The 22,971-nt window shown below is 34.3% G+C and overlaps 1 protein-coding gene across 5 annotated transcripts; it reads left to right on the top strand.

The window, feature by feature from the left end:
• Positions 1–2,325: 2,325 nt before the first annotated feature.
• On the top strand, positions 2,326–22,881 carry NOV (Histidine kinase-, DNA gyrase B-, and HSP90-like ATPase family protein). Of its 5 annotated transcripts, XM_022866895.2 has the most exons (14): positions 2,326–2,940; positions 3,638–3,975; positions 4,757–5,384; positions 6,656–6,760; positions 8,360–8,519; positions 10,198–11,930; positions 12,734–12,943; positions 14,521–16,785; positions 17,195–17,304; positions 18,069–18,468; positions 18,550–18,867; positions 19,588–19,845; positions 20,415–21,408; positions 22,191–22,881. In XM_022866895.2, the coding sequence occupies exons 1-14, from the start codon at positions 2,347–2,349 to the stop codon at positions 22,271–22,273; spliced, it is 8,196 nt and encodes a 2,731-aa protein (XP_022722630.2). In that variant the 5' UTR covers positions 2,326–2,346; the 3' UTR covers positions 22,274–22,881. The 5 variants fall into 5 exon arrangements, with proteins under 5 accessions (XP_022722630.2, XP_022722629.2, XP_022722631.2 ...); XM_022866894.2 differs by lacking the exon at positions 22,191–22,881 and having other exon boundaries at positions 2,334–2,940; positions 20,415–22,107; XM_022866896.2 differs by lacking the exons at positions 6,656–6,760; positions 22,191–22,881 and having other exon boundaries at positions 2,334–2,940; positions 20,415–22,107.
• Positions 22,882–22,971: the final 90 nt, after the last annotated feature.

Genomic DNA, 22,971 nt, shown 5'->3' with positions numbered 1-22,971 from the left:
CAAATTATGAACGCACTAACCAGTTGCCAATCTGTGACGGTGGTGGCGGTAGCAGCAGTCAAGAGTACATCTAATGGCGTTTGGGACTTATAAAAGGGTTTCTATTTATTTTCAGTTGGGAATCTCAGAACGTAAAATTATACTGTCGTTTCATCGATCCTGAATTATATATATTTATTTTTTAAAGATATAAATTAATAAACTCTAAAAAGGAATTTTTTTTTTGTTTTTCCATGAAAATAATGATAAAAAAATTAAAAAAAAGAAGAAATTGATTAAAAATATAAAAAGGAAAATATGAAAAATCCAAATAAAGCCTCCAATGCATACCCAAAGACAACAATATTAAACCCTCCGTTAAGCCCTACTTTCTTCTCTCCCTCGAAGATGCGCGGTCGCCACCATGGCCACCGTCCCTTCCGACTCCCTGGCGGCCGTCCTCCATCTCAGCCACTATCTGAACCTCTAAATCCCAATCTTGCGCTCCAAGACCCCAACGTTCTCCAATTCCTCCAAGCCCTTACAACCCCAATCCAACCAAACTTTCCTTTGCAACAAAACCCAAGTAGTTTAGCAACAATGAACTTCGAGCTTAGAAGACTTAAATAAAAGCATCTTCTTTCCAATAAGCAACTAAAATATCACTGAAACGACAATTTGGCTTCGTATTTACAGCACTTACCACTAAGATCCAGCAAGTTAAATAGTAGCAGAGGGCAATTCCCGATGCTCCTAACCATGCTTATTGCAGGCCAAACTTTTTGGTACTCCTCTATTGAAGCTCTTATGACACAAAGTTTGGTAATGGGATTGACGTATTTAACGACATGCAAAATCAAAACAAGGAGTCAAAAGATCATTAGAAGCGAGAAACTCCATTCAGCAATCAAAGGGAAAAAGAAACTAACAAGATCAGGTACCATGGTTTATATATTATACTTTGAAACAATTCAAGATAAATCTGATAATTTTACACACGATATGATGATATAACACAAAAATAACATGAAAAAAATTATGTATAAATTTAGTGTAATCATATTTTATGTTTTAGTCATATCAGTATGGTTGATATAATATATTATTTATGTTGCATTTGTATCAAATAGTAATTACACGTTTAAGATAAATATTATTTATAATATATAAAAAAATTAAATTATTTTAATTTATTTAAAAAATAAATTAATAATAGTATTTATGATATTATTTAAGTATTTAAATATATTATAAATATTTAATTTTTAAATAATTTTTTGTTTAAATATTAATTTAAATGATATTTTTTGTTCAAATAAATAAATTAATCATATATAATTGTATTATTCATATATAATTGTGTTAATCGTATCGTGTCATATTTTTAATATACACTATCAATAAAAAAAAATCCATCTTTAATATCAAGTTAACCTTCTAAACAATAATAAGAATAATAAATAAATTTATGTGTTAATTCATCATATTTGAATAAAACTGACAAATTTAATGCAAATAATAAAGCGAAACTCAAGATCTATAATTAAAATAATAAAATATTTAGTAAAAAAATTTAAATAAAATTAGAGATGTTCATTCAATTAATTTAGTTAATTTCAAATCGAATTATCTAAAATCGAACTAACTAAATTATATTATTTTATTTTTATTAATTGAATCAAATTTATTAATTTTAAAAATTTACCGATCAAATTTAATTATATTAATTTTTTTTATTAATCGAATAATAAATACATTAAAATTAAATATATTTTAAACTCTTAATTTTTGTTATCTTAAATAAATTAAATAAAATTATCTAATAAAATATTTAAATATTAAAGTACTATGTTAAAAACTCTAACAACTTATAAAATAAAATAATTAATTTTATATATTTTTTATTTTATATTTGAATTATATTATATTTTAATTAAAATTTTAGTTAATTCAATTTTCAAATCAAATTAATTAAAAATAAATTTTTTAAAAATATTTTTGTTAATTGATTAAAATTAATTTAATAATTAATTAATTAATTAAATTCAACCATTTAATTTAATTAAAATCGAATTATGAACGCACTAACGAGTTGCCAATCTGTGACGGTGGTGAGGGTAGCAGCAGTCAAGAGTATACCTAATGGCGTTTGGGACTTACAAAAGGGTTTCTATTTATTTTCAGTTGGGAATCTCAGAAGGCAAAATTATACTGTCGTTTCATCAATCCTCAATTATATATATTTATTTTTTAAAGCTATAAATTAATAAACTCTAAAAAGGGATTTTTTTTTTTTTGTTTTGCCATGAAAAAAATGATAAAAAATTAAAAAAAAAGGAAATTGATTAAAAATATAAAAAGGAAAATATGAAAAATCCAAATAAAGCCTCCAATGCATACCCAAAGACAACAATATTAAACCCTCCGTTAAGCCCTACTTTCTTCTCTGCATTGAAGATGAGCGGTCGCCACCATGGCCACCGTCCCTTCCGACTCCCTGGTGGCCGTCCTCCATCTCAGCCACCATCTGAACCTCTAAATCCCAATCTTGCCCTCCAAGACGCCAACGTTCTCCAATTCCTCCAAGCCCTTACAACCCCAATCCAACCGAACTTTCCTTTGCAACAAAACCCAAGTAATTTCTTCTTCCAAAACCCTAACATCCCTTTCCAACAACAACCACAACATCAGGTATTCAATAGCCCCAGCAGTAGCCAAAGTCAGCCTCAGAACCAGATAAGCATCGCCGCCTCTGGCCAAGTCCCGAAGGAGGTTTGGGAAAGAGCGGACCAGGCGGTGAAGCAGGCTTGGCGTGAGCTTATTGCATCTGGGAAGAGTGTTACGACATGGAAAGTTTCAGAGGCAGCCCTGGTGGCGCTGCAGGCTGATTCATGGAGCTCGTTGGGATTGGATATGCACGGGATTCCATCTCTGAAAAAGCTAATGACCATTGAAGGAAGGGTAATTACAGTACACTGATTATTTATTTTTGTATATTAGCAATTTAGGATATGAAAAGGTTGTTTTAGAAATGATTGACGCAAGAAGATTCAAAAGAAGGGCCTAACATGATTCCTTTTTTGGCCTTTCATATAGCCGACTCCAGAGTTATAGAATATAAGGCTTAGGTTGTTTCTGTTGATATATTTTGTAGCAATTTAGTGTCTATATGATGTTGAAATCCTTGAGGTAGACTAGAGACAATTGGATGCCTCTCTCTCTCTCTCTCTTTTGGGTTAATTTTTGCTCAAAAAAGCTTGATTTATTGTTGTTTATAGATTTTTTTAGAAGATGAGGGTTGCTGTTTTTGCTACTTGATTCTTTTTTAACCAAAGCCTTAAGGGAAGAATAAGATTTATTTTTTAAATTCTGAGAGTTGAAGGTATTTTATTACAGAAAGTTGGAATTGCATGGAATTATTAACTTTGATAACAAAAAGTTTGTTGGTTTTCCTCTTGTGGGATTACATATCTCTCTAGCCACATTGAAAGGAGCTCTTCACCTGTTGCAGACAAATTGAAATTTTCTACTGTCCATTTTATATCAATTTAGGATGCCAAATGAAAGACCAAATTATAGTTTGAAACATAGTGATTATTTCATTCATTTCCTTTTTTTTTTTTTTAATTTCTCACCTTCTTCTCTGTCTATTGTTTAGGTAAATGCATTTATTCAATGTTTTGTTGGAGTACGGAGGATTACAACGTTGTATGAATTGGAGATGGCAATATGTGAGAACGAGGGTGTTAGGACATTTAAAAAGCTGGAGCTTGGCCCTTTGCTTCGTCATCCTCTTGTCTTGCGTTACTTTTCGCTAAACATCAATACCATGGAAGTGTGTAAAATAACAAGTGAGGACATAATTGCTCACCTCCATGAATACATGGACAGTCATAAAAGTCAAGAAATTCTTATTGATGAATTTCTGGATTTTGTTGCTGACAAGCAAGCTACCACAAGCAAGGAAAAGCTTGGCGTGCGTATTCGGAGCTTGAAGTATGTATTCCATATCTTTCCACTGACTTTAAGTAGGAAAAGTCTCATGCACTGATAGAAACCAATGCTGCGAGGGCTACATAAAACTGTTTTACAAAACATGGCTTATTTTGATTTTGGTATTTGCTTTACGGGGATGTTTTGTGGTTTTGTCACAAATCAGTATATACTGCTTATAGATTACAACCTCCAATGTCTTGGTTGTTGGTTCAAAGGCACATTGTAGGTATTATGACCTGGTAAAACGTTCATTAATACAGTATAAAATAATTTATAACTATTAGTCCTTAACAGTAATGGAATTGGCCTTTTATTATCATAGGCTAGGAAATCTATTACACTTTGCGAAGTTTCTTCTTTTGGCATTAAAAGGTATATATTTATGTGTTGCATACTTACATGGTTTGTTTTCTTTGCGCTTTCCATATGATGTCCTATAATTTGGTTATATAATACATGGTTGATTTTTTTGTCACTCTCTGTATGATATCCTTTTGGTGATATGTTACATGGTTTGTTTCTTTGGACTTTCGATCTCATATCCTGTAATTTGGTTCTAAGGCTTAATTGGGTATTGACACCGTGCATGTGAACACATTATCTTATGAAGTCAACTTTTGACTGCCTATTGCTTCTTCTTATAGTGTTAGATTGGTAGTAATACATACTTGTATAGGTTTGGTATCTAATTGAAGGAATCAATATATTCAGTGACCACATCCTAATTTGACAACAAATCTGATATTATATTATATTGAAATTGTTACTGTTGCGATCATAGGATGCATACTAGTTTTATTAAGAAGGCTGAGAGAGAAAAAGATTTTGAGGTAAAGAAATGCCAAAAAGGACTGAAGCTAAAAGAACGTTATATTAACATTTCACAGCAAGTTGAGTCATTTATCTCAGTACACAAGGATTTTTGTGGCAAGCATATACGATTTGATTTATCAAGCTCAGAGGAGGAAGATAGCAATGACTCTCCTCATGAAGACGAAAGGAATGACAATGATGAAGGCAATGACTTCAAGTTTCCATCACAAGTTATTAGTAGCTCTGATCGGGTTGGTAGTTGTCCTTACCCCTCTGCAACAGAAGAGTTGACAAGGCTTGGGTTGAAAGATGGAATGAATAAACCTTCTCCCGCTACTGGTAGCTCAAGGCATAATGACTGTTGTGGGCCATACAAAAGGAAAAGAAAAACTGAGACTCCTAGTCCTTCCATCTCTAGACTACCTAAGTTGAGGAGAAGAGATGGGGTCAAGCAAGATGTTATTCCAAATGAAAGTGGAAATGAGGCCAAAGAGTTAAATAATTTAGATGAAGCTGATATTTCACTCTCTGATAACTCAATGAAGACATTCATCACAACCTGGAAGGAGGCATGTAGGGAGCACACCATGGCAGAGGTTAGTTCAATATTTCAAAAAAGATTAATGGTTTATTTTTGTTTTCCCATCCCAATGCAATTAGTTGGCTCATCGTGTGGAATCTGTAATATTTCACAAGAATCTGCCCAGATTTATGGTGGGCTAGGATTATAAAGTTATGGATTGTAGGTTTAGGGATATGTAATAGGTAGGGTTTAAAACTCATGAGAGTGGATCTCAAAGAATTGCTAAAATGAATTTGAAGCTTAACTTGGGCGATTTTTTGATGTTGAAGAATGAGCAATGTGATTGTTTGAAGAGGGCCTCTATATGACCTCTCCTTTATGTTTGATTGACTTGCGTCGTAGTGGTCGTCTAATACATGGAACCTTTCCTCACTGCTTTCACTTAAATAAATAACCTTAGGATTTCAAATATATTGAAATACATGAATTCAGGATCGGGATTTTTAATAATTGGGAGTAGATTTTGTAATTCTAACTGAAATGGGATGCCTAATAGCTTAGATGTGGAAGTAGCACAAATTGGAGAGGGGGCGTGGGGGATGTGGAAGGGAGGGAGCTGTGCAAACATTCAGAAAATATTTCTTGAAAATTATCTGGTAAATTGCAAACTTTAGTGTCATTATAGATTTAAGCTCTGTCTACTTCTTATTTGTATTTCCTTACTACTTCCTCTCTAACACCTCTATGCATGCAGGACGTTAAGATTTCAACAATATATTCAAATGATATAATTGTTCGTATAAACTTACTGATTGGGAGTAATTGTTACAGTTTTAAATTGAAACAGGATTTGTAGAAAAGCTTAGCCGTGCATTTGATGTGTGCATACATGGTGAGAGGGAGAGGAGAGGGAGGGGGACAAGCTTGGTCTACTTCTTATTTGTTTTACTTTCTGTCACATGCACACATAGATAGTAGTAGAGAGTTACATAGATACATACATGCATTGACACTTGCACATAGTTCTGATCAACATAGACAAGTAGAAGATATAAAGAGAGAGCAATATGTACATACATTAACACTTGCACATATTTCTGATTAACATAGAGAATGGAAGAGTTACAGACTTAGATCTGACACTTACACTGAATTCCGATTTTAGTTTCATATCTTTTGATTTTACACTGTACATGTTTGAGGATAGCCGCATTTTCAATTAGTACGAGTACTTGTGTCTTTTTGTGAATGTTACCCACATGAGGCTGGACATTGAGTTTTTTCTTTTTGTTTTAATCACTGTAATATGATATGGATTTTGTGGACTTCTTTTTTCATTCATAGGTTCTGCAAAGAATGCTTTGCTTTTACAAGTCAAAAGCTCAAAAGAGGAAGAAAATGAAGTCAATGCTTTCCTCTTATCCATTTATTGGGTTACTAAATGTTGCTGTAAGTCTGTTGAGCTGAACTGGTTACGATAAGTTGTTTGCTAAATTGCTGCAGAATCTAGTGAAAGATTCTCCCATCTTTACAGTTATATTCTTTTTATTTTTATTTTTTTTGTTGCATTTGTTAACTTGAAGAGCATGCACATATTGCATACTATTGTTTACTTTCAATTACATGATAAATCATACTCCTGTTTTTACCTTTTCCTGGGCAAAATCTCTTTTTTTGGTACAGTTGAGGCATTCAACTAGGTGCTAAGTTGCATTAGAACTAAGCAAAAGCTCCTTCAACCCCTTCAGTTGAGGCACCTTTATTGAGACACTTACCTTTAATGCCTAGGTTGTGTACCTTGAAATGTAGTAGGCACAAGAAGGCTCAAGTGGTAAGGGTGCAGTGGGTTTCGGTAGAACTCTTAGGATTGATCTGTAATAATCTTGATTGTACCATAAAAGGTATAAAAGTGTGCCTCAATTAAGTGACATCATTTTTCTTTAATTGAATGAGCTGTATTTTCAAGGTCAATATATGTGTTTCTTACAAGAATAAGAAAAGGATAATCTTGGTCCATATGTAACTTCTTGTTGGAGGTGGAAGGATAGGGACCTCGTAGCTAGAGTTTAATTGGGTGGGGACTTTTAGTTAATTATGATAATGATTTAGCTTTATGATATATTAGTTAATAGAACTGTGTCAGTTTTCTAAAACGTATATACTTTAGGTTTTTCTTATATAAACCAATTTCTTAGGTTCCTTGCTTTTGATACGGGTTGTATTTATGATATATTCACTTTGGTAGTGTTTCCTATCACTTTTAAGACCACTGTAGTGATCTAATTACCAAGGTCGTTAGATCACCTAGGTCATTTGATCACTAACCATCTTAGATTACCATGTTTGGTGCAATATTATAAATCACTGGTGATCTTAAATCACTGTAATTTGGTATTGTATAGAAAAAAGACCTCGAAATATAAAACACCCAAAATAACCTTATTATAATTAGGTTATTTAAAAAAGGCAACAATTTCAATTTTTATTGATATGAACCAGTTCTGATCACTATAATTCAAAGTTATCGACATGTTCACATATAAGGGTCACATAAGTTGTCTTTGACAAAGTGATTAAAAAGTGGAGATTTGCTTATAAAAGCTAAAATTTAGGAGAGAAATATATCTTGGCAGGCATCACTTCGAGGTTAAATTTGTCCTAAAATGATTTTTGAAGATCACTCTCCCTTGGTGAAAACTTTCCCACCATTTTGATGGGATTCAAATCCCGCATGGCAATGATCTAATCTCAGTGATCTAAGATCACTGCCATGTAGGATTACCAAGTTACTATTAAGCACAATAATCTAATCACAGTGACTAGATCACTATCAATTTTAGAAAGATCACCCCATACCAAATGCTACCTTGGGTGAGTCCCTTCTTTTTGCCTTGCTTCTTAGGAGATACAACTGTCCTAGCACCTTCAGTGTTCCAAAGACAGCACTGGCTTTTAAGTCTATTTGTGGATTCCTACTGTTAGGTATACTTATTGACAAGTCATTTTGAGACCTAGAATTATGATAGAACTTTTTTTTCACTATTACAGGTGACATCTATCAGAAAAGGAATGTGGGATAGCATCTATGATACTATTCAAGCTGTCAGACAATTTGAATTAACTAACACATCTGATAATTATTCTGAACATGAGAGCATTGAAGTTGAACCAAGTGAGAAGGATGCATCGATCCCCACACACGTACATTGTAAGTAGTATTTGCTCTACTGATGCTATTGTGAAAAAATTCTAGTATGCTTTCACGGTTTTAATTTCTTCCTTCTTTATGAAATATGATTAAATAGTTCAAGAATTTTTTTCTCCATGATTTCTTCTGAAAAGTGGTCCTTTTTGTTTGTGTTTGTCTGTGGATTGGGCTGGGTGGATGAGTTCCTTGGTGATTCTTGAGTCATTATCATTATTTATAACTTTTTTTTTTGGTAGCAGTATTTAATGATTTTCATTTTCTAGAAATGGGCATAATTGATGATTGGATTGTATATGTAATTATTGGCTCTTTTTGATTTTTTTTTTTTTTTTTGGGTTGGATCTTATTCTAAAAGATAAGTTTTGGGAATCATACTCAAATTAGGATTAGTAAATCTATGCCTTCAGATGTTTTCTTGTAGTTTGATGTTTATTAGAGTTCATTATATCATCTCTTTCCTTGTTTAGATAGTAGCTGATGAGAACAGGCTTGTTTTCAAAGAATTTCTATTCTAGACGTAAATTTAGGGAGTAGGATTTAATTTTCTAGTGGACCTGTTTGTTTGGTTTATTTGTATTACTCTTTATTTGGGTTAGGTGGGCTTTATTTTCCCATGGGCTTAATACCAGGATAAAGAAGCTTATTTATAGGTTTTATTATGTTTGGAGGTTAGATTTTGATTGTTGAACAACTTTGATATTAAGAATTATTGAATATTGTTATTCTGGAGTATTTGTTCTACATCAAGTGTTATCAGAGCAAAGGAATGACCCTTATCCCTGGGAACTCTGGTATGTTAACAGTGGCAAAGCATGGCTCTTCCCCCAGGGCTTCTTAGTGTGGGAGTGCTCTGATAGGTACCCTCTATTGCCCACATAACTTTATTCTATTCCAAGTGCTCTTTATGCCAAGCACCCGACCAAGTTGGATGGGTATCTTGTTATGCCAAGCACTCAGAGAGTAGTAGGCAGGGTAAGTGATTATGCTGAGTGCTCAACAGAGTAGGCAGGGTAGACTGCCGATAAATAATCGGGTGGTGGCCACGTCAAGCGTGACAGTTGGCATCAGAGCCTGGTTTTGATCTTGGTGCCTGTGGGTTGGGAAACTCTTCAGTAGCATTGTGGATTCCCTTTTCTTCTTCTAATTGTCAGTTTTGCTTCTGTAAGAATGCTGTAACCAGCTTCAGTGAATCATTGTTTATAGCTTGAGATTTTGTGGTCACCTGTATTTAATTTGTTAGGGTAGCATGGTTGATTCTGGGTTGATTGGTTGGTTTGTTACATAAATAAAAGGAAGTTTTGGAGACATGGAACTTGGGGAGGATTAAAGCTTTGTGCCATTTTTTTGTGGGTAATTTGTAGAGTAAATACCAAATTATTGATGTGGCTTATTAAGAGAGAATGAAATAACCAGATGATCAATCCCCAAAAATTGCAAGGTTTCTCCCTCTGCATAACTTTCATTTGACCTGCCAAGGTTTAGTTTGTGTGTGTATGAGTTGTACCATTATGATGCAAGCATCATATGGTACTCAAATGTGTTATCATTTTTACAACCACTTGTTTTTATACAAAAATAGTTTGTTGCATTTATTATTCCTCAGTTTTTTGGTCCTTCTCTTTAGAAATGTATCAGTCGCTTAATTTGATGTAACTGACTCAGTTTACTCTATTCACAGGTGTGACAAAGGAAGATGTTATCAAGAAAATTATTGCTTATTTTGAGCTTAATCATGAAATTCATGGTGGTAAATCACTTAAAGAGCAAAGGTTAATTTTGCTGAGGAAGCTGTTTAACTGTGAGTCTTGGTTGGCTGGGCAATTTTATGTTAAAGACTTCAAGTCCCTTGGTCATGGGGAGTTCTTAATGTTTCTAGAAAGACATGCTTCTTTATTACCTATTGAATTGCAGAAACTCTTGGCTGCTGAAATATGCGAAAAGTCTCCTTTGGAGGTTTGCATTCTCCAGCATCTGTTGATTGTTTTCATATCTCAAGCTTCATACAATTTACAGGACAATCAAATTATTACCAAGGAGGTTATTAATGCACTGCTCATGAAGCAATTTCCTTTATTTAATTTCAAAGTTAAGGAAAATGGTTCTATGGAAGATTTTCTAGAAGTCGTGGAGAAGTCTAAGAATGATATAAGTTCCAAATGTGTCATATTTTCAGCATCATTGCTGGGAATGTGCCATAATGGTGATTCATCGGTCTATGATGAGAACTATTCATCAGAAAATGTTAGTATGGTTAAATCAGTTGCTTCAAAGGATGCAATGGCTGTTTTGCTTAGGGCCCCAATGTTGTCAGATTTAAATTCATGGTCACACTGGGATGTTTTATTTTCTCCTTCTCTTGGTTCCCTTACATTGTGGTTGTTGAATGAAGTTAGTGCAAAAGAGTTGTTGTGCTTGGTGACTAAGGATGGTAAAGTTATTCGGATTGATCATTCAGCCACTATGGATTCATTTTTGGAAGCTGCTCTTAAGGGATCTGCCTTTGAAACAGCTTTGAAGCTGCTGTCTTTGTGTTCTCTAACTGGGGGAATGAAGCACCTTCCTTTAGCCCTTCTAAAGCGCCATGCACACATGGCTTTTGAAGTCCTTTCAAAGAACCATATTGAGAAAATTGAAGTAGCTGATGATCAGAATTTTATCATGAATAGAAAAGCATTATTTGGGCCAAAATTGCTGGAAGATGTTTCTATTGACAATTTGGGTAGTGGATTACAAATGAACTTGATCAAAATGAAGAAAGCTGCATCTCATGCTTCGAGATTTTTCCTTGATTGTCTATGTTATCTACCTTCAGAATTTCGTAGTTGTGCAGCTGACATATTACTTCATGGGATGCGACCAGTGATTAAAGATTGCCCTTCAGCTATTTTGAGTGAATGCAATGAACTGAGACAGCGTGTTATGCTACATGAAATGGGCTTTTCACTTGGCATTGTGGAGTGGATACAGGATTACCACTTATTTTGTTCCATTGATATGAATGACATGCTTCTTTCCTATGAGGGATTAGGGATGAAAACTGGTACATCTGAGATAAAAACAAGGTCAAACTATATGCAAAATGCAATAGATAGGCTTTCCTATGCTGGGAAAGAAATAATGGCATCTGATAGGACAGACAAGCAACCCAAAGTTTGTGACATGATTAGTGATGAAGAAATTTCTGCTGAGAGATTGGGCATCAAGAACAGAGAACAACCATCTGAAGTTGATGAACAGGCAGATGCATCCTTGGTTATTGAGTCAATCAGGCGAGATGAGTTTGGTCTGGATCCAAATCTTTCAGATGTGGAGAGTAGCATGTTGAAAAAGCAACATGCTCGCTTGGGGAGAGCACTCCATTGTCTTTCTCAGGAGTTATACTCTCAGGACTCGCATTTTCTTCTAGAGCTTGTAAGTCTAATTTTCGTTTTTAATTGTGCTTGGTAGGACTGCACAAATGTTGCTTAAATGGATTAAGTTTTTGGCTCGCAGTTGGTTGTGAAACTTAATTTCTAAATTACAACGAAAGAACAATTCTTCTCCATAGTTGCTTAGAAGACAAATTTATGTTCAGATATTTCATCTGACGTATCTGTTTTCCTGAAGGTCTTTGTTGATAAGTTCCATGAGGCCAACCAAGGAAGTTGTTTTTTGTGTTTTTTAGATGGAAAGGCGGTTTTTCTTTTTCCCTTGGTTGATTAACTTGTGCACATTCCTCCTGTGATCTTCCTTACTGTTACTGTTGGCCCACTGGAGCATCATCATATTTTTGTGAATGTTTTTCAATACTTAAGGTTGTTGAACTTGCAAAATTTGCTTGGTTCTTTATCCTTTCTTTTTCTTTTTTTTTTTTTAAAGGGTGCTTGGTAATTTTTTGTATGCCATGTGATGTTTAGTATATTAGTAAATGCAATGTTTGTATGCTTGATTTTGGAACTCCATCCTACTATAACTGTTCTCTTTGAAAAAGTTTAGGAAGCGTTAGAACACATACTAATTATAGTTGACACTTTTTCTATCCTAACTAGGGTAGTTTTTTGGTTTTCTTTGCCCCAAGTTGGTAAAAATTATTGAAGGGTGTTGCTGGAAGTTAGATAATTTGACTTTTTATTGTGACTCTTATTATGAGATAGAGGGAGTATTAAATTTTGCTGAACTGCTGCCACTAAATGGTGAAGCGTTTAACTGCTCTAACTAACTTCGTGTTTATTCAGGTTCAAAATGCTGATGATAATGTCTATTCTGACAATGTGGAACCAACTCTAACTTTTATTCTTCAAGAGTCGGGTATAATTGTTTTAAATAATGAACAAGGCTTTTCTGCTCAGAATATCAGAGCACTTTGTGATGTTGGAAGCTCGACAAAAAAAGGATATTCTGGTTACATAGGGAAGAAGGGCATTGGCTTCAAATCTGTGTTTCGGGTACAAAAACTTATTTTTCAGTTTTTTATTTTATGTTATCTTTTGTTCTTTGATATATCCTGTTCAAGTAATATGTTACCTTGCTTCCGTATCTAGAGTAAAAGACATCTAAAGGTGTATGAATAAGAGTTAAATGGTCCATTGAGCAACAGTAGGGTGAAGAGGATAGATAGCAATAGGTGTTAAACATGACTAATATTGCGGTTCCTATGCTTTTGTTAAAATCAATGTTTAGCACCTAGCTTCTTTAAACAGCAAAACTTTATGCTTCTTTCAGAATTAATCTTGTCCATTTTTGTCTTTCATATCCAAAAGTAGAATGTAATTTTCTTTATGGCCATAATTTCAGTTACTTCATTCTTCAAAATCTAAAAATGGCCACTAGATTGGAAGTAGATGGTTATGGACATAATGATTTTCTTCCTGCATTAAGGTTGAATATACCATTTGTTGTGCTGATAAATTATTTGCTGACACTGCATTTGGAAGCACGGTTGGGAATTGTTGCCACAGCACTTCCAAAGGAGCCCTTTATTGTTTAACTTTCTTAATGGTAGATGTTAGGTGTTGTTTCATTTGATAGATAATACATTACATGAAGTTATAGTTGCCATTTGTTAGTAAAGGTGTTAATTTCCTGTGAGTAATAGTTTTATTTTGGACTTGAACTTTCTGGTGGCATGGCCAAGCAAAATTGTGATTTGCTTAGTGTCTTTTCTTTGAAGCCAGAAGGTTCGGTGTGAAGTTTTTGGTATTTTGCCAACATTGCTATTCCTATGAGAATGCATAAAAGTCCTCAAGAGGAAATAAAAAAAAAGGACTTTATTTTGGTAGTATAATAATTGTATCAATAGGAAGAAATTTGCACTCCATTAGCCCTTGTCTAATATATCAAACTTATTAGTTACTATTCCTCTTTTGCTCTGCTCTATATTAACCGATACCTGCTTTGTTGATTATTCGTCCCCTTATGTTAATTCTATCCACCGTTGACACTTACCCGATAATTTGAGTAGCCTAAAAATGGTTTCCAAATACAACAACAGACTAAACCTATTTGATTATATGGATCAATCTGCATCACTGCGCATCATGCCACACCATATATGTAGGAAGCTTACTCAAATTGAGGTCTTCTTTAATAGTTTCCATTCATTTCTTATTTGGTGTTTCTCTCCTTCATTTGATATGACTATCCTCCATTCAGTTACATTTTCTCAGGGGGAATTAGTAAGTCTTCTCTTTATACGTCCAAACTACTTGAACTATGGTTTTTGCATTGTCCTCAATGGATGTGAAGCCACCCTTTTTCCTTATGTGCGGTTTAAGTTTACCAGTTTATCTGCTCAAGCCAGACATTTTCTTGCGTTTTTAATAGGGTTATTAGATTTGAATTGCATTTTCTTCTTCCATTAAATCATTGTGTTTAGTATGCCAATCTACTACTCGCTTGAAACCCTTTCTTGCACTGTTTGATACAAGAATCTCAATTGAAAGGTACTTACATGGTGATTGTATTAATGAATGGCTTCAATGAGGTTTTTTTTTAATTTTTTTTTATTTGGGTGATTTTGCAGGTTACAGATGCTCCTGAGATTCATTCGAATGGGTTTCATGTCAAGTTTGATATAAGTGATGGTCAGATAGGTTTTGTTTTGCCAACTCTACTACCTCCTTGTAATGTCGACTCTTTTAAAATGTTGTTGAGTGGAGATACTAATCAGCTGGATAATAAGTGTTGGAACACTTGCATTATACTTCCTTTCCGATCAGTTACATCTAAAGGAAATGATATGAACAATATTGTCTCCATGTTTGCAGATCTTCATCCTTCCCTACTACTCTTTCTCCACAGGCTTCAGTGCATTGTGTTACGGAACATGCTCAATAATTCATTTGTTGTTATGAGAAAAGAAATTGTGGGAAATGGTATTGTAAAGGTTTCATGTGGGACAGATAACATGACATGGTTTGTAGCATCCCAGAAATTGCAGGCAGATATTATTCATCGTGATGTGCAAATAACAGAAATTTCTATAGCATTTACACTGCAGGAGTCTGATAGTGGCTGTTACATACCATTTCTGGACCAACAACCTGTTTTTGCTTTTCTTCCTTTGAGGACATATGGTCTGAAATTTATTCTTCAAGGTGATTTTGTTCTTCCTTCATCTAGAGAGGAAGTTGATGTAGATAGCCCCTGGAACCAGTGGTTATTGTCAGAGTATCCCAGTTTGTTTGTTTCTGCAGAGAGATCATTTTGTTCTCTCCCTTGTTTCCGGGAAAATCCTGGAAAAGCTGTTACAGTTTACATGAGCTTTGTTCCACTTGTTGGGGAAGTGCATGGATTTTTTTCTAGCCTTCCTCGAATGATCATTTCTAAGTTAAGAATGTCAAACTGCTTAATTTTGGAAGGAGACAAAAATCAGTGGGTACCACCCTGCAAAGTTCTAAGAGGCTGGACTGAATCAGCTTGTCAGCTTTTTCCTGATCCCTTGCTCCGTGAGCACCTTGGACTTGGTTATTTGGACAAGGATATAATTTTCTCTGATGCATTGGCAAGGGCATTAGGTATACAGGACTATGGTCCCAAAGTTCTAGTCCAAATTATATCCTCTTTGTGTCAAAGAGAAAATGGCCTTAAACCGATGGGCCTAGCTTGGATATCGTCTTGGTTGAATGAGTTTTATACAATCTCATTCCATTCTTCTGGACAGGCCTCAATGAATTGTGAAATAGAAACAGTCCTCATAGATAATCTTAGAAAAATTCCATTTATTCCTCTTTCTGATGGTACCTTCAGCTCTGTTTGCGAAGGTACAATTTGGTTATATTCTGATGCCATTAACATTGGGTTTGAAGGGGAGCTTGGACTTGAAGCTTTTCCTACATTATATGCTAAACTTCGGTTTGTCAGTCCTGCCCTTTTTTCTGCATCTGCTGTCAGTATCTCACACGTAGATACAACTCTAGTCGGAAACATTACTAGTGTGCTTCATAATATTGGTGTTCAACAGCTCTCTGCGCATGAAATCATAAGGGTACATATTTTGCCAGATCTATCTGATGAAAAAATCAAAATTAGAGACAAGAATTTGACGATAGATTACCTCTGCTTTGTGATGATTCACTTACAATCTAGCTGTCCAGGTTGTCGTGTTGAGAGGGATTACATTATCTCAGAGTTGCGAAATAAAGCTTTTATATTAACAAATTATGGCTTTAAAAGACCATTTGAAGTAGCAGTTCATTTTAGCAAAGAATTCGATAGCCCTGTCAATATAAATAGATTGATTAATGATATGGATCTGAAATGGCATGAGGTTGATATCACATATTTGAAGCATCCTGCTTCCAGATTGCTCTCATCTGGACTTAAGAAGTGGAGGGAATTTTTCCTGGAAATTGGTGTCACAGATTTTGTGCAAGTGGTACAACTTGATAAAAGCTTTGCTGATATATCTCATACTGTTCTTCAGAATTTGTCAGATTGGGACTTAATTTCTCCTGGATCAGTTTTTAAGGATTGGGAATCTTATGAGTTAGTTCAGTTGTTATCCATATTGTCCACAAGTGGCAATCATGAAGGCTGTAAGTACTTGTTGGAGGTTCTTGATGAACTTTGGGATGATTGTTTTAGTGAAAAAGCTTCCGGTTGCTGCAATTCTAAATGTGGTGGTGGTGTTAGACCCTTCAGATCCTCATTTTTGTGCAAGATCTGTGATATCCAGTGGGTGGTTTCTAGCATGGATGATAAGCTTTACTATCCAGAAGAGTTGTTCCATGACTGTGATCCAGTGCGTTCAATCCTAGGTGCATTTGCTCCATATGCTGTTCCAAAGGTTTGTTTGATACTGATATTATAATTTGATGATGTCATGAAATTGTTTCTTCTCATTGAATCTTTCTCTGAGAGTTCTGGAGGTTGTGAGTGTAATGTGGAAAAAAAGTTAGAATTTTTAAGCAGGCAGTTCAAAGCATGATATCCACCTTTTTCTTGAATTGATATTTAATGTGAAAATTTTCATAGAATGAGCCAAGAAAACAAAGAGGCGACTCAATGTCCTTGTTTGTTTTGCTTTCTATGGCATAGTAAGTAAATTTTGGTCTCTTCATAATGCAAACAGATGACCTAAATTTTAAAATTATTCAAATTAATTTTTAGAGTTTTAACAGTTTGAAACTTTACTTTTTCCCTTCAACATAATAATTTTGCTAACTTTGAGTTTAATGTTCTGTGCTTCTTTTTAGGTGAGAAGTGGAAAGTTAGTAAAGGATATTGGTTTTAAAACTGAAGTTACCCTTGATGATGTTCTCAAGGTTCTAAAATTATGGAGATCTGAGAGCTCTTTCACGGCCAGGTATTACTGCCATTCTGCTAGGTTTGAGTCTTTGTTATGGATGCATATTGTTTGATGAAAGAAGTTTGGCTACTTCCAAGACATCTAAAGTGTCATGGAATTTTCTAGATTTATAAATTTATATGTTTATGGTTGGATGGTGGATGATGTTTCACTGATCCCTGAACATCTAACCAATTGGTGGCATTACAGAGCTGTAAGTTATGATGCTACTAATTGTTGGGAATATAGTTTTTCTTCTTTTAATTCTAGCATAATCAGAAGATATCCATTAGTTTCTTTTAATTGATGTACTAATTTTCTCAAAATGATAATCCCTGATTTTTACAAGTCTTGTAAAGCTGAAAAGTGAGAGGAAAACCTTCACAGATACAGCTGTCTTTAAATTTTGTTTAGGTAACCTTGGGAAAGGATTAGAAGTTTTCATTTGCAAATTTTTTCTTGTTTAGGAAATATTTTTGTTTTTGTGTAAATGTTTGTTTCTTTCAGGGAAAGAAACTGATTTCTTTTTGTTTTCTCTTTCGGTTGCACAATTAGTTTTTCCCTGTTTCAGAAATTTGTTGCTGACTGTTGTGATATGATTCACAATTGTAAAGAATTTTCTTTATGGTAACATAAATCACTTTTCTCATGCTATTAATGTAGGGCTGTGAACATTTATTGTATTTGCATTTTACTTTTTTTATTTTGTTCTGTGTCTCCAACTGTTTGATTTTCCATTTACCAATTCTCATTTGAATTCAATTCACTTATTTGCATGCCAGCATAGCACAAATGTCCAGACTATACACATTTATTTGGAATGAAGTGCATAATTCAAGTCAGAAAATGTCTGTGGAATTCCATTCAGCATCCTCTATATTTGTTCCATACAAGTTAGCTTCGAAGCCTGACGATTTGGTATCTGGCATATTCTTGTCTTCTAAAGAAGTGAATTGGCATGATTCAACTGGAACCATGGACCAAATGTATAATCATTCTCAGTCTGGTGTATTTGTTGAGAACCAGCGCCCCTTAAAGAGAACATTGTCCAATGTTTATCCAGGTCTCCATGACTTTTTTGTTAATGAATGCCAAGTGCCTGAGAAACCTTCTTTCTGTGGTTACCTGGATATTTTGCTACAGTTATCAGCACTTACTTTACCTTCACAAGCTGCTAATGCTGTAAGTGACCAAACTTAACAGAGTTTATCTTGTCCCTCACTGGAGCCATGCTATAATCTAATATATTTCTTTCATGGTTAGGTTTTCCAAGTCTTTCTGAAGTGGGCTGATGAACTGAAGTCTGGATTACTGAGTACTGAAGATATCAGTCACATGAAAGAATGTCTTAATAAATCAGAGTATACTTTGCTGCCTACTGTACTAGATAAGTGGGTTTCCTTGCACCCTTCTTTTGGTTTAGTGTGCTGGTGTGATGATGAGAAATTAAGGAAGAGGTTTAAGCACCTGGATAATATTGATTTTCTGTACTTTGGCACTCTCAATGATAATGAGAAAGAGTTACTTCAGACTAAAGTGTCTGTTCTAATGCGTACCTTTGGGATTCCTGTTCTTTCTGAGGTAAGAAGCAAGTAGTTAGGATGTTGAAATTTGTACCATTTAAGCATCCAGAAACTCAATCATATGGCTTTAGCATTTTGTCTGTTTCACTTTTTGTTTTTAAAAACAATTCATCTGAAATTTTTTCTTGGTATATTTGGAATTCTTGTGATTTCATTCTAAATATTATTAGAATTTTTTTTCCCTTTTGGATACACCTTTTTATAAGTTTGTTGATGTGTCTGATTGAACCCATGGAAGCTTCACCATAGATCAACATTTCATTCATGCTGATAACGATGAACTTCATTCAATTTGTAGTACATGCTGGCATTTGCATAGTTGGCATACTCCTTTCTTAAGTTTTTTAAAGTTCAAAAGTTATGATTTTCTTCAACTAATGCAGTTTTGTTGTGATCTACTATGGTTTTTGTTTATTTGTCTATGCCCTTTCTTTTTTCTCCAATGTATTCTTATTAATACAGAGGATTATTCGTGGTTACTTATGAACCTTTAGATGCTAAATTAATATCAGTAAACCCAAATATGGCCAGAGACACATCTAGTTACTTAAAACCATCATTAATTGGAAAATAAGGAGTTAGCGCAGGTTATTACTGGAAAGTTAGAAGTCAGTAGTAATATCACTTCAAGGGCAGTTACCTTTGTATCCATGCTGAAAATTGACCTTCGGTATGTATACTGCCTTTGTCCACCCCTCATGTGTTTGCTTTTACATAGGTTGTTACTCGTGAAGCAATTTGTGATGGGCGAGCAGATTGTAGATTCAAAGCTTCCCTCATGAACTGGGCTCTTCCTTTTGCACAACGCTACTTATATAGTGTTCATCCCGATAGTTATTTTCAACACAAGCAATCTGGATTTGAGAATATAAATCATTTACAAATTGTTGTCGTTGATAAGCTGTACTACAGGAATGTTATAAAGAGCTGTGGCATTGTTTCCAATAAGCAGTTTGAATGCAGCTGTCTTCTACAGGTATGGAGTGGATTTTTTGTTTATGTGATCTATAGAGCCTACCGAAATCAAATTCCTTGCATAACTGATAATGAAATTTGTGTGTAGTCCATGCTGTTTTTATTGTTTTATTCTTAAACCTTTTTATTGGATAAATTATCTTCTTTTTTAAATGTATAAGAACTTGAAATTTGGCACTGCACATGGAAGTAGCATTGACGCTAACTGTAATGCTAAAGTCTAAAGGTATTATTTTATTTTGCTCATCTGGGCTTGCTACATGTCATGTGTTAACATGCATAATGCAAATGCACGGCACAACATGGTATCTCCCTCTCTTCGGTTATAAAATTGCTTATCTGTAGCATAATCAATGAGTAGTTATGTCTACACTCTAGTTTTCTTATGGGATAAATTAAATTGTGAAATATCTAATTTGTCCATTCATTAACATCTTTTAGTTCCGTAATGTTTATAAAATAAATGAGTAAATTTCAGTAGTCAGGCTATATTGGGATTTCTGATTACATGGGGATATAGGTATTATCTCCATTTATATAGTAAATATTAAAACTTTTTTTTTTTTACAGGATAATATTTTGTACGCCACTCCTGAATCAGATTCTCATGCCTTATATATGGAGTTTTCTCGTTTGTTTTTTGATGGAACTCCTGATTTGCACTTGGCAAATTTCCTTCACATGGTCACAACTATGGCAAAATCTGGTTCTAATGAAGAACAGACACAGTTTTTTATCTTGAACAGCCAAAAGGTGCCAAAACTTCCTGATGAAGAACCTGTTTGGTCCCTTTCTTCTGCACCTTACGAGTTGGAGAATAATGAATCTCTTGGGACCAATTCTGCCACAACAGCAGAAAATGAGCAATCCACTTCAAAATCCAAGAAAAAAACAGGGATCTACTCAAACTGGCCACCTGTGGATTGGAAAACGGCACCTGGTCTCAGTAAGAGACATGCACCTATCTCACAACCTAATGATGGCTCAGAAAAGCACACGGATAATGGTTCTGAGCACATTGATTCACATACCTGCAGTGATGTTCCAGTTGAGATGGACACCAATATGTCCATGGGAGAAAATATTGCAACAACCTCAACAGTTCTAATTTTGCCTGACTCTGGAAGTATGGATCGCCATCATGGCAACACTTGCAATCCAGCTGAGTCCGTTGTGAGAATCGCATTTGATCCCGTTGATTTAAGTCTAGTGTCGGATAACCGTCAGCTGGTTTCATTTGAATTTAGCGAGAGAAATCAGCTTAATACCGGATTTGTTTCATCTGAATTTAGCCGGAGAGATCAGCTTCATACTGGCACACCCAGTGCAGCACAAGCTTTGCTAACTGGGAAACTGGGTGAGCTCGCTGCTTTCAAATACTTTACTGGCACCTTGGGTAAGACAGTCACGTGGGTCAATAAGGATAATGAAACTGGGTTACCCTATGATTTAGTGGTAAATGATGAAGGTCATATTGAATACATTGAAGTTAAAGCCACCAAATCTGCAAGGAAAGACTGGTTCAATATATCAACAAGAGAGTGGCAATTTGCTGCTGAAAAAGGTGAGTCTTTCAGCATTGCTCATGTCCTTTTATTAAGTGATAAGGAGGCCAAGGTCTCGGTATACACAAATCCTATTAAACTTTGCCAGCTTGGCAAGCTGCAATTGGTCATTTTGATGCCAAGGCAGCAGAAGGATTCAGTAATCGTGTCCTAACTGGTGCCATGTTTTATATGTGATTTTGTGGATTAAATTAACAAATTGATCTTTGGAATTACCTGCTGGAATGTCCCTTGGCTACTTTTGATGCGAAAGAATCTGTTGCTTGAATGCTGGAATCACCAAAGTTATGTCTCATATTTGGGCCCGAGCAGACTGCATGCAAGCTCAAGGCCCCTGCTATGAAATAATCTGACACAGCTGAGTTGTATGCTAATACATTTTAAGGTACATTTTTTCTGGTGTCTGGTATGATTTTTCAAGAGAACATGGTATCCCCTTGAAGACTAAATCCACATTTCTGAGAAGCTCCTGAATGGGATTTAATGACAACATTGCCAGAATTCAAGATGATAATTTAAGGCATTAATGTACTTCAAAATGTTGTACCATAGGACATAGAATGTATACATGATCCACATTCAAGAATTTATAGTTTCCTGTAAGATGTATATAGTCGTATTCATTGTTGAATGCTTTGACATAAAGAAACATGATTAATTTTTATATTAAAAAGCTTTTTATTGAGATTTTAGTTAAACTATTTGTGCTCCTGAATCTGCTGTCTTCCATGATTTTGAAGCTAACAAAAGATGAAGAATTTGGGTGCATATATTTTTGCAGGTTCCTTTGGAATTGGTTGGTCAGAAACTGTCTCCAAATCTGTTCAGCTGTCTGAAACCAAGTGCTCTGGTTCTGTCTTCTGAGACCTCTCAAGTAACTTTTCTTTTTCACAAAATTAAGTTTATTTTTTTGTCAAAATGGTGTGACGGAAATCTTAGTGGCTGATTTTTTTTTTTTTGAGTAATTTTAATGATATACAAAAAAAATAGGAAAATGACAAATAACAATAAATTAAATTTTATATTTTATAATTATGGATCGTTTATATATAAAATCAAAAATAGAATCATATTAAATAATAATTTTAAATTTTTTTACATCATTTATTTTTATTAAAAATAATTTTTTATTATTCTTTATTACTTACATCTATATATTTTGTGATTTATTTTTAAATATATTAATTTCACCTTAATCTAAAATTTCATTTCTTGTAATTAATGCACAAATAAACCTATGTTATCACATTATCGATCTCAAGTTCAAATAAAAGATGGATTATGATAAGACGACGATTAACATAAAATACAGTCAAGTCATGACAAGAGACATAATTATATGAAAATAATAAGATTTAATATTTTAATAAAATTTATGTGTTAGACAAAATTTAAAAATTATATTATATTTAATAGGCAAATAATAACACGATAATTTTTTTTACTTAAAAATAAAACAAACGATAGCTATACATAAATTGTCAGTCTACTAAAATTATAATTTGGCAATGGTGTGGCTTAAAAATTAAAATGCTTTGATTTGAAAAACATGATTAAAAAAT

This window comes from Durio zibethinus, chromosome 27, assembly GCF_047325235.1.
Source record: "Durio zibethinus cultivar Kanyao isolate XHJ-2024 chromosome 27, ASM4732523v1, whole genome shotgun sequence".
Classification (NCBI taxonomy): domain Eukaryota; kingdom Viridiplantae; phylum Streptophyta; class Magnoliopsida; order Malvales; family Malvaceae; genus Durio; species Durio zibethinus.
Note: the sequence above shows the minus strand (reverse complement) of the source record. Positions and strands in the feature narration are given on the sequence as shown.

Bases quoted from the DNA above. Each gene is read 5' to 3' on its own strand.
- NOV (XM_022866894.2), top strand. From the start codon at position 2,347: ATGAAAAATCCAAATAAAGCCTCCAATGCATACCCAAAGACAACAATA. The intron at 6,761-8,359 runs GTAAGTCTGTTG...TCACTATTACAG, and splicing joins TTGGGTTACTAAATGTTGCT to GTGACATCTATCAGAAAAGG. The intron at 11,931-12,733 runs GTAAGTCTAATT...GTGTTTATTCAG, and splicing joins CGCATTTTCTTCTAGAGCTT to GTTCAAAATGCTGATGATAA.